This window comes from Zophobas morio, unplaced genomic scaffold, assembly GCF_036711695.1.
Source record: "Zophobas morio isolate AGI-343-1 ecotype UQ-CSIRO unplaced genomic scaffold, CSIRO_AGI_Zmor_V1 ptg000006l, whole genome shotgun sequence".
NCBI lineage: Eukaryota > Metazoa > Arthropoda > Insecta > Coleoptera > Tenebrionidae > Zophobas > Zophobas morio.
The window spans coordinates 3,451,374-3,462,043 of NW_026972111.1; the positions used below are offsets into that span (position 1 = coordinate 3,451,374).

A 10,670-nucleotide genomic window follows, 5' to 3' on the forward strand; every position below is an offset into this window, starting at 1 on the left:
AGGATTTCAGGCAACATTTTTTAAAGACTTACACAAATTTTTCAAAATTCCATTTTCAAAATAATTTTGTCGTCGAGATCTACATCCCGCACTTTTGAGGGTTTTTAGGCACCTTTTCAAAAATCAAAATTTCTCATACCCCCCTTGAATTTTTTGAACGTTTTTCGAAATTTTGAGATTTTTAAAAAATTTCATCTTCACACTATTTTTTTTTCGAAAATCTTGGTTGGAAACCAAGAATTACGAACTCAAAACACTAAAACTGATCTGCAATGATTAGCAATTTTAAAAATATTGATCTAACACTTATTTTCAAAAATTTTTTTTTCCGTTTCTTCGAGATGTCAAGACAACAAATCAAAAATCACACTTTATGTTTTTCGAGTCGTTTTATCGAAATTCATATCGTAGAAATTTGTCGAGGATTTTTTGACAACTTTTAAGAATCGTAATTTTCAAATCAAATTTTTTAAAAATCTTCATCAATATCCTAAAATTTGTTTAGTATTTTTAGGCGAATTTTCAACAACCTCCGTATGAATTTTTGTCAATTTTTCAAGTATTCAAGTTATAAAAAAATCTCATTTTCCAAACGCATTTTTCGAAAAATTTTTTCATCCCAGCATTTTTTTAAAGATTTTTAAGAAAATTTTCAAAAATTTCATTATAAAAGCAATTTTTTAAAAGATTTTGCTCCGGGACATTGTTTTTCGAATTAATTCGTCGAGATATCCCAAAATTTTTAAGCACTTATTAACAATTTTTCTATATTCTCCATGATTTTTTTACTGTTTTTCGAGATTTTGAAATCATTAAAAAATGTAATCTTCAAACCGAATGTTTCGAAAATCCTGGTTAGGGGCCAAGAATTTCGAACCCAAAATAGTAAAGTTGGTCTGTACGGAATGGTAATTTAAAAAATCGTGATCTTCACACTTTTATTACCATGTTTTTTGTCGAATTGTTGTGACAGTTAGCAGTTCAAGGGCAGACCTATCTTTACTCGATTTTCCAGTTTCAGCAAATTACAACGTGTTTTCGCTTGGGTTTTCATTTTATAAATAACTGTAAATACATAAATGACAGGAAAACCGAAGCTTTTTCTAAATACCGAAGAACTAACAAATGCAAAATATAAAATAATGCGGGGTATTTTTTTTGCATTTATTGCATAAATTGGTGAAAATCTTAAATTTGATACAATTTTGATACAGTTGGTTATTGGCTTATTTGCAGTATGCAGGTAAATAAGCACCGACCTTATTTTAGCAGTTACTTGCGCCGCCCACCCACCCTCTCATTTCTTAGAAGATATGTCATTTGCCAAAGTCAGTGTTATCTTAGCTGGTACTAGCCCCGCCCACCCACCCTCTCCTTTATTAGACGGTATGTCATTTACCAAAATCAGTTTTATCCTAGCTAGTACTAGCTAAGTAAATTTATTTTTTTGATTTAATCAGGAACTACAACACCAAATGCTTTGAAATCTTGGAGATGTTTTACAGTTATCATTCGAAATCTAAAAATAATTTTTCGTAGATTTCGAAGTTGTTAGACAAAAAAGTCAAAATCCTCGATTTCAAATTCAGTTTTTGTTTTAAATCCAAAAAATTGACAGATTTTATTGGGCTATTGTTGGAAATTTATAGTATTTTTCGAAAAAATATGTCCGATAGTATCAAAATAAAAAAATTAAATAAATAAATACATTTTGAATTTGATAAAAAAAGTCCATGAAATGAAAAATTGACCTTATAATTGCCGAAACATTCTAAAAATTTTCAAGGAAAAAGGGTCGAAACTAACTTCTAGATGTTGAAATTACACAAAGCTTTTCACATACCTTTTGGAGTTGGTCGAAAAATGGTCGAAATTTTCGTAATGGTGAAAGAAGTTTTGAAAAATTGAGCTTTTGAAAAGTTTGTCTAAAAATCTACAAAAAATTCTGGGATATAAATTTACCGACGTACTGATTCGAAAAATATGGCATGTTTATGGCCCTTGAAAAATTATCGATTTGAAATTCAATTTTTCTTTTAAATCCAAAAAAAACTGAAATAATTCATTGGGCGATTGTGAAAAAATATAGGAGTTTTCGAAGAAATAAAGACGAAAGTTACTTCTGGAGGGTCGAAATCTACACAAAATATCTCAGAGACATTTCGAAGTTGGTCGAAAAATTGTAGAAATTTTCATAATGGAGAAAGACGTTTTGAAAAATTGAGCTTTTGAAAAGGTTGTCTATTTTCTTTTAAATTCAAAAAATTGCAATACTTCATTGGACGATTATGGAAAATTGTAGAAAGTTTTGAAGGAATGAGGCAAGAAGTACCTTTTGGAGGTCGAAATCTACAAAAAAATCTGTAATAGATTTCAAAGTTGGTAGACAAAAAAGTCAAAATTTTCGATTTCAAATTCAGTTTTTGTTTTAAATCCAAAAAATTGCTGCATTTTATCGGGCGATTGGTGTGAATTTATAGTATTTTCGAGAAAATAAGGCTGACAGTATCAAAATAAAAAAAATAAATAAATAAGTACATTTCGAATTTGGTCAAAAAAATGTTAAAATTTCCATGAAATGAAAAATTGACCTTATAATAAATATGTCCAAAATTCCATTAAAAAATTATATCCTAGATTTTTTGTGGATTTTTTGACAACTTTTCAAATCAAAAAAAAATCCGAGATATAAAGTCGACGTACTGATACAAAACTTTTCTATTAAATCCAAAAAAACGCAATAATTCATTGCGCGATTGCCGAAAAATTGTAAAAATTTTCAAGCAAAAAAGCCGAAAGTAACTTCTAGAGGTTGAAATTACACAAAACTTTTCACACACCTTTTGAAGTTGGTCGAAATTTTCGTAATGGTGAAGGAAGTTTTGAAAAATTGAGCTTTTGAAAAGTTTGTCTAAAAATCTACAAAAAATTCTGGGATATAAATTTACCGACGTACTGATTCGAAAAATATGGCATGTTTATGGTCCTTGAAAAATTATCGGTTTGAAATTCAATTTTTCTTTTAACTCCAAAAAAACTGAAATAATTCATTGGGCGATTGTGAAAAAATGTAGGAGTTTTCGAAGAAATAAAGCCGAAGGTTACTTCTGGAGGGCCGAAATGTACACAAAATCTCTCAGAGACATTTCGAAGTTGGTCGAAAAATGGTAGAAATTTTCATAATGGAGAAAGACGTTTTGAAAAATTGAGCGTTTGAAAAGTTTGTCTATTTTCTTTTAAATTCAAAAAATTGCAATACTTCATTGAACGATTATGGAAAATTGTAGAAAGTTTTGAAGGAATGAGGCTAGAAGTACCTTTTGGAAGTCGAAATCTACAAAAAAATCTTTAGTAGATTTCGAAGTTGGTAGACAAAAAAGTCAAAATTTTCGATTTCAAATTCAGTTTTTGTTTTAAATCCAAAAAAATGCTACATTTTATTGGGCGATTGTTGGAAATTTATAGTATTTTTCGCAAAAATAAGGCCGACAGTATCAAAATAAAAAAAAAAATTAAATAAATAAATACATTTTGAATTTGGTCAAAAAAATGTTAAAAACTCCATGAAATGAAAAATTGAGCTTTTAAAAAATGTCTAAAAATCCATAAAAAAAATTATATCTTAGATTTTTGTGGATTTTTTGACAATTTTTCACATCCAAAAAAAAATCGAGACATGAAGATACTGATTCAAAATATTTCTATTAAATCCAAAAAATCGCAATAATTCATTGAGCGATTGCCGAAAAATTGTAAAAATTTCCAAGGAAAAAAGGCCGAAAGTAACTTCTAGAGGTTGAAATTACATAAAACTTGTCACATACCTTTTGAAGTTGGTCGAAAAATGGTCGAAATCTTCGTAATGGTGAAGGAAGTCTTGAAAAATTGAGCTTTTGAAAAGTTTGTCTAAAAATCTACAAAAAATTCTGGGATATAAATTTACCGACGTACTGATTCGAAAAATATGGCATGTTTATGGTCCTTGAAAAATCATCGATTTGAAATTCAATTTTTCTTTTAAATCTAAAAAAACCGAAATAATTCATTGGGCGATTGTAAAAAAATGTAGGAGTTTTCGAAGAAATAGAGCCGAAAGTTACTTCTGGAGGGTCGAAATCTACACAAAATCTCTCAGAGACTTTTCGAAGTTGGTCGAAAAATGGTAGAAATTTTCATAATGGAGAAATTCGTTTTGAAAAATTGAGCTTTTGAAATGTTAGTCCATTTTCTTTTAAATTCAAAAAATTACAATACTTCATTGGGCGATTATGGAAAATTGTAGAAAGTTTTGAAGGAATGAAGCTAGAAGTACCTTTTGGAAGTCGAAATCTACAAAAAAATCTTTAGTAGATTTCGAAGTTGGTAGACAAAAACGTCAAAATTTTCGATTTCAAATTCAGTTTTTGTTTTAAATCCAAAAAATTTGTGCATTTTATTGGGCGATTGTTGGAAATTAATAGCATTTTTCTAAAAAATTAGGCCGACAGTATCAAAATAAAAAAAAATTAAATAAATAAAGACATTTTGAATTTGGTCAAAAAAAAAGTTCCATGAAATGAAAAATTGACCTTATAAAAAATATGTCCAAAATTCCAAAAAAGAAAATTATATCCAAGATTTTTTGTGGATTTTTTGACAATTTTTTAAATCCAAAAAAAAATCGACGTACTGATTTAAAATGTATCTATTAAATCCGAAAAATCGCAATAATTCATTGCGCGACTGCCGAAAAATTGTAAAAATTTTCAAGCAAAAAAGGCCGAAAGTAACTTCTAGAGGTCGAAATTACACAAAACTTTTCACACACCTTTTGAAGTTGGTCGAAAAATTGTCGAAATTTTCGTAAAGGTGAAGGAAGTTTTGAAAAATTGAGTTTTGAAAAGTTTGTCTATTTTATTTTAAATTCAAAAAATTGCAATACTTCATTGGGCGATTACGGAAAAATTGTAGAAAGTTTTGAAGGAATGAGGCCAAAAATACCTTTTGGAGGTCGAAATCTACAAGAAAATCTTTAGTAGATTTCGAAATTGGTAGACAAAAAAGTGAAAATGTTTGACAGTAGTGGAAAAGCGTTAAATGAAGACGTGCTTCGGTTGCAAGAATGGCTCGAAACGCAACCGCACCTTCCAAAAATGCTGGGTATGTTTTTGAGCAAATTTGGCGATATTTGAAACTTTTTTTTAAGACGAACATGCCCTTCGTAATTTTATGATTCTCAACAAGTGCAGTATTGAAATTGCGAAACAAAAAATTGACAACTATTATTCATTTAGAGCAAAGCTAGCAGAAGTAAGCTACGAGATGAATCCCAAGCTTCCTTATCTTCAGGAATACAATAAAATGGCGTAAATTATTTTTTATAGATTTTCCAGTAGTTCTATTATTAGTTGTGGTACCGTGTGCAGTAACTGCTAATGTACAAAAAATTTAGCTTTCACAGCATATCAAGCTTTCCCATGCAAACATGATTACTTGTAGATACCTAGTGGATCATCCTCAACTAACCGACGATATGTACAAACTTACATTTTTCAAAGTAAAAGGAGAAACTGTATCATCTGACTATGAACCGATTAATTTCGTGCGTAAACTGACTACTATGATAGAATTAAAACTTCGACACGATGTCATGTTTGGAGACATTTTTGTCTTTGATTGCAAAGGATTCACTTTCAACGTCGCTCTAAGAATTACACCAATGCTGGTTTACAAAACGTTTGTTCTTCTATACGATGTAAACCAGAAAAAACCTTACGTAACGAACGTTAACACTGGGATTCTAATTTTAGGGAGTTGTCTCATCACGTGTCAAAGCTATACACCTGATAAATGTGGAGCCACCAATAGCTAAAGTTGTGCAAATGCTAAAAGCAACTATAAAACCAAAAATATTTCAAAGGGTGAGTACAAACACTAAAAATAGCGTCTAGTTGAGGTTCCTACTTCTTAAAGATTTATATTCATTCTGAAGACGACGTTTTGAAGAAAGTTATTCCTTTGAATTTGCTACCTACTGATTTCGGGGGGGACGGACTATCTTTGCAAGAACTAGAAGGTAAGTTTTGGAAGAAAGAAATCATCATCGGGAATAACAATGTTTGTAGATGCACTGGAAGCAAAGTTCGTTGAAAACCAAGAACTATTTGATCGCTTAGACGAAATTAAAGTAGATGAAGCACTGAGACCCGAGAAACTGAAAGATGATTATACTCTAGGGTTCCACGGTAGCTTTAAAAAAATTGATATCGATTGAGGCCTTCAGTGGTGGATAATGAGCAAGGTGGTGGAATAGACGTCATTCAAAAGCAAAGTTACGATGATGTGCCACAGACGTACGTTTGTATTAAAGAATACATTAAAACACTGAATTAAAGTCAGAATGATAAAGCTGTTCAAAAGCGTTCGTTTTATTAGAGGAAAAAGTGAGGTTAGGTCGCCCCATTCCGCTATTTACCTTAAGTGCCACAATGTACTTACTTAACAACTGCACATTAAGTACCTCAGTGGTGTTAAAAAAACTGGAAAATAATCAATTTTTTAGACCTCTTAGATTCGCCCAATTTTTACTTCCTGACCGTAAGCTAAGGAAGTATTGTAATCGATACCTCCTTACTCGTATGTTTTCTAAAGTACGCAGAAATAGGTCTCCCGTTTCTGTCCGGATTTATATTAGACAGATAATAATCTTCCAAAACTACTCGATCGTTTGTTGTCATATTTTTATGTGAATGTTAGGAGTGTTATGTAGGTGGTAAAACGCTAACCAAAACTTGACTAATCGTTCACACCAACAATTTGATGAGGTCATCCAGCGATCGTATTCTTGGTAATTCGTTAATCAAAATTTAATCGTTAACCCTTCCCAAAAAACTGATGACGTCATCACAAAATTTGTAATGGGAAAACGCACTTGAAACAAACTTGTCGCACGCTTCTTTACCTTTACTTCGCAAAAATTTTTATAATTTTTCGAAAAATCTTGATTTATTTACCTTCGGCCAATTTTTTGGCACCATAATTTTTCGTTTTTCCTCTTTATTGGATTTTTTCATTTTCTTCCATTTTTCAACTTTTCCGTTTTTCAGTGTTTTGGTTACATAATTTTCCGTTCTTCCAACTGTAATTTTTTCAATATTACAATTTTTCATTTGTCGATTTTTTAGTTTCTCAATTTTTAAATTTTTCGATTTTTCAATTTTTCGCTTCCTTCATTTGTCAAGTTCTTGATTCCTGATTGTTTAGTTTTCATTTTCTCGAATTTACATCACAATCTTCCGTTTATTTAATTTTTCAAATCTTCAATATTTAATTTTTCAGTTCGCCGATTTTCCAGTTTTTAAATTTTTGAATTTTGTAATTTTTGGATTTCCAATTATCCAATTTTTCGATTTCTTTAATTTTCAATATTTCGTTTTTACAATTTTTAACTTTTAAGTTCCTCAATTTTTAATCTTGCAATTTTTCATTTCTTCAAATTATTATCAAATATTTCCAATTTTTAGATTTTGTTCTTCAATTTTTAATCTTTCAGTTTTTCATTTCTTCAAATTATCAATTATTTCCAATTTTTAGATTTTACAAAGTTTTAATTTTATGCTTTATTTTTGATTTTTTAATTTTATAATTTTGAAAGTATTCCATTTTTTTCATTCGAAAAGTTGAAAAATCGAAAAAGTGGGAAATCGAGAAACTAAAAAATCGGAAATTTCAAAAACCGAAAAACTGAAAAAACTAAAAATTGCAAAATCGAAAAAGTGGAAAATCTAAAAATTGCAAATTGAAGTATTAAAGAAACGAAGGATTGAAATTTTGAAAAACTAAAAATCGAGAAATTTAAAAATCGAAAAATGGTAAAGTCGATAAACTGTACCATTGAAAGAACGAAAAATTAAAAAATTAAACATCGAGAAATTGAAAGATCGAATAAATGAAAAAGTTTTAAAATATAGTAATTGAGAAATGGAAAAATTGTAAAATGCTAAAATTGAAAAAGCGAAAGAGTTGAATGTTATAACCTTGAAGAAATAACGAACAATTGGAAAATTGAAAAAATGTAAATAAAAAAATTGAAAAAATGAAAGGTTGAAGAATTCGAAAAACTGAAAAATTAATGATCCACAAATTGAAAAGTCAAATAAATGAAAAACTTAAAATATAATCGAGAAATGGAAAAATCCTAAAATTGTAAAGTTGAAAAAGCGAAAGATTGAAAAAATAAAGAAAATAGAAAACCGGAACAAAAAATTGCAAATCGAAAAACTAAAGTATGTAGAAGTTGGAAAATCGACAAACTGAAAAATTTAGAAATGAAAATTCAAAGAGTTGAATGTCACAACCTTGAAGAAATAACGAACAAGTGGAAAATTGAAAAATTCTAAATAAAAAATTGAAAAAATGAAAGTTTGAAGAATTCTAAAAACTGAAAAATTAATATTCTACAAATTGAAAAGTCCAATAAATGAAAAACTTAAAATACAATTGAGAAATGGAAAAATCCTAAAATCGTAAAGTTGAAAAAGCCAAAGATTGAAAAAATAAAGAAAATAGAAAACCGAAACAAACAATTGCAAATCGAAAAACTAAAGCATGCAGAAGTTGGAAAATCGACAAACTGAAAAATTTAAAAACGAAAATTCAAAGAGTTGAATGTCATAACCTGGAAGAAATAATGAACAAGTAGAAAAATGATGAACTGTAAATAAAAAAATTGAAAAAATGAAAGTTTGAAGAATTCTAAAAACTGAAAAATTAATATTCTACAAATTGAAAAGTCAAATAAATGAAGAACATAAAATATAATAATTGAAAAATGGAAAAATTCTAAAATCCTAAAATAGAAAAAGCGAAAGAGTTGAATGCTATAACCTTGAAGAAATAACGAACAAGTGGAAAATTGAAAAACTGTAAATAAAAAAATTGAAAAAATGAAAGTTTGAAGAATTCGAAAAACTGAAAAATTAATGATCCACAAATTGAAAAGCCAAATAAATGAAAAACTTAAAGTATAATTGAAAAATGGAAAAATCCTAAAATCGTAAAATTGAAGAAACGAAAGATTGAAAAAATAAAGAAAATATAAAACCGAAACAAAAAATTGCAAATCGAAAAACTAAAGCATTTAGAAGTTGGAAAATCGACAAACTGAAAAATTTAAAAACGAAAATTCAAAGAGTTGAATGTCATAACCTTGAAGAAATAATGAACAAGTGGAAAATTGATAAACTGCAAATAAAAAAAATGAAAAAATGAAAGTTTGAAGAATTCTAAAAACTGAAAAATTAATATTCTACAAATTGAAAAGTCAAATAAATGAAAGACTTAAAATACAATAACTGAAAAATGGAACATTTCTAAAAATTTAAAAAGTAAAAATTTTAAAAGTCATAATTATTACATATTTACAATGAAAACTGTAAAAATTGCAAATTAAAAACTGAAGAAACGAAAAATCGAAACACCTTATCTTGGCAAGCATTAGCCTCGCCCACCCGCCTTTTATTTTCTTAGAGGGGTGGTACCTCCTAAAATTTTAAAAACTTTGAAAATCGATAAATTGAAAACCAAAAAATTGCAAATTGAAAAAAAAGAAAAATTATAAAATTGGAACATTGGAAAAAGAAAAACTGAAAAAATAAAAAACCAAAACAAAGAATTGCAAATCGAAAAATTGAGGACATTAAATATTGAAAAAACGAAAAATTAAAAACTAGTGAAACTGCAGATCGAAAAAGTGCAAAGTCTAAAAATTTAAACATCCAAAAGTTGGTAAATATGAAAACTGAATAAATTAAATGAGAAGAGTTGCGTGTCGTATAGTTAAACAAGCAAAAGGAAATTAAAAATTCAAAAATAGTAAATCAAATAATTGTAAAGATTGAAATCGAAAAAACTCGGAATATCGACAACTCGAATATATACAAAAATAGAGAAAATAAAAACCGAACCGAAAAATAACAAACTAGAAATTGAAAAGTAATTCTTCGACTTTTCAATTTCTAGTTTGTTATTTTCAATCATTTTTGTAGATAATTTTATGATCTATAATTTTTGTCTGAACTCTATTTTTGATAAAACCGTTTTCGAGAAAACTCCAAAAAAACTAAAATTTTGACCTTTGACCTTGAATAACTTTTTTAACACACATGGGATCTATGGGGACTTTTGGCACTTTATTTCTACTGGTGTACCCAAGGTCTCTACCAAAATTCAGCTCTGTCGGAGTTTTTGTTATGTGATCACTATTTTTATGTCTATTTTGACCGGACTATAATTTTGAAAACTGTGCAGTTCGTGATCTTAATCCTGTTGTTTCTGGAGATGCTCATCATGTTGCATTATATATTGATGCAAAAATCAAGCAGACCTCTTTTGGAAACTTCCCTAGCTGCGGTAATGATAAAGTATTTAACTTTAATAAAGCTGATTTTCCTGCCGATATATGGATCTAAGTATCTTACCCTTTCAATCTCATTAAAAAAAAGTTGTTTTCCTAAACTACGGAAGATTGCCAAAATCGTCCCCGTTTTGCTGAATAAATCCTTATATGTGCAAAGTATGATGAGACAATACTTGTGATTTATCATTCCATGCATATTTTTTGGATTTGCATATACAGGGTGACTTCAAAAAATTAATGAAGAGATAAGATCATGATACTTATTAAAGAACCG

At 28.7% G+C, this 10,670-nt stretch overlaps 2 protein-coding genes across 2 annotated transcripts in view; one reads left to right on the forward strand and one right to left on the reverse strand.

Annotated features, from left to right (window-relative positions):
• Positions 1–10,670, reverse strand: part of LOC135123350 (chromosome transmission fidelity protein 18 homolog) — a 156,427-nt gene that overhangs the window by 18,032 nt on the left and 127,725 nt on the right. The window lies entirely within an intron of this gene.
• On the forward strand, positions 5,649–6,324 carry LOC135122987 (uncharacterized). Its single transcript, XM_064047486.1, has 4 exons — positions 5,649–5,734; positions 5,790–5,900; positions 5,953–6,055; positions 6,105–6,324. The coding sequence occupies exons 1-4, from the start codon at positions 5,699–5,701 to the stop codon at positions 6,251–6,253; spliced, it is 399 nt and encodes a 132-aa protein (XP_063903556.1). The 5' UTR covers positions 5,649–5,698; the 3' UTR covers positions 6,254–6,324.

Excerpts from the sequence above, each read along its gene's own strand:
- LOC135122987 (XM_064047486.1), top strand. The coding sequence starts at position 5,699 with ATGCTGGTTTACAAAACGTTTGTTCTTCTATACGAT. Across the intron at positions 5,901-5,952 it reads AACCAAAAATATTTCAAAGG|ATTTATATTCATTCTGAAGA; the intron begins GTGAGTACAAAC and ends TACTTCTTAAAG. Across the intron at positions 6,056-6,104 it reads ATCTTTGCAAGAACTAGAAG|ATGCACTGGAAGCAAAGTTC; the intron begins GTAAGTTTTGGA and ends CAATGTTTGTAG.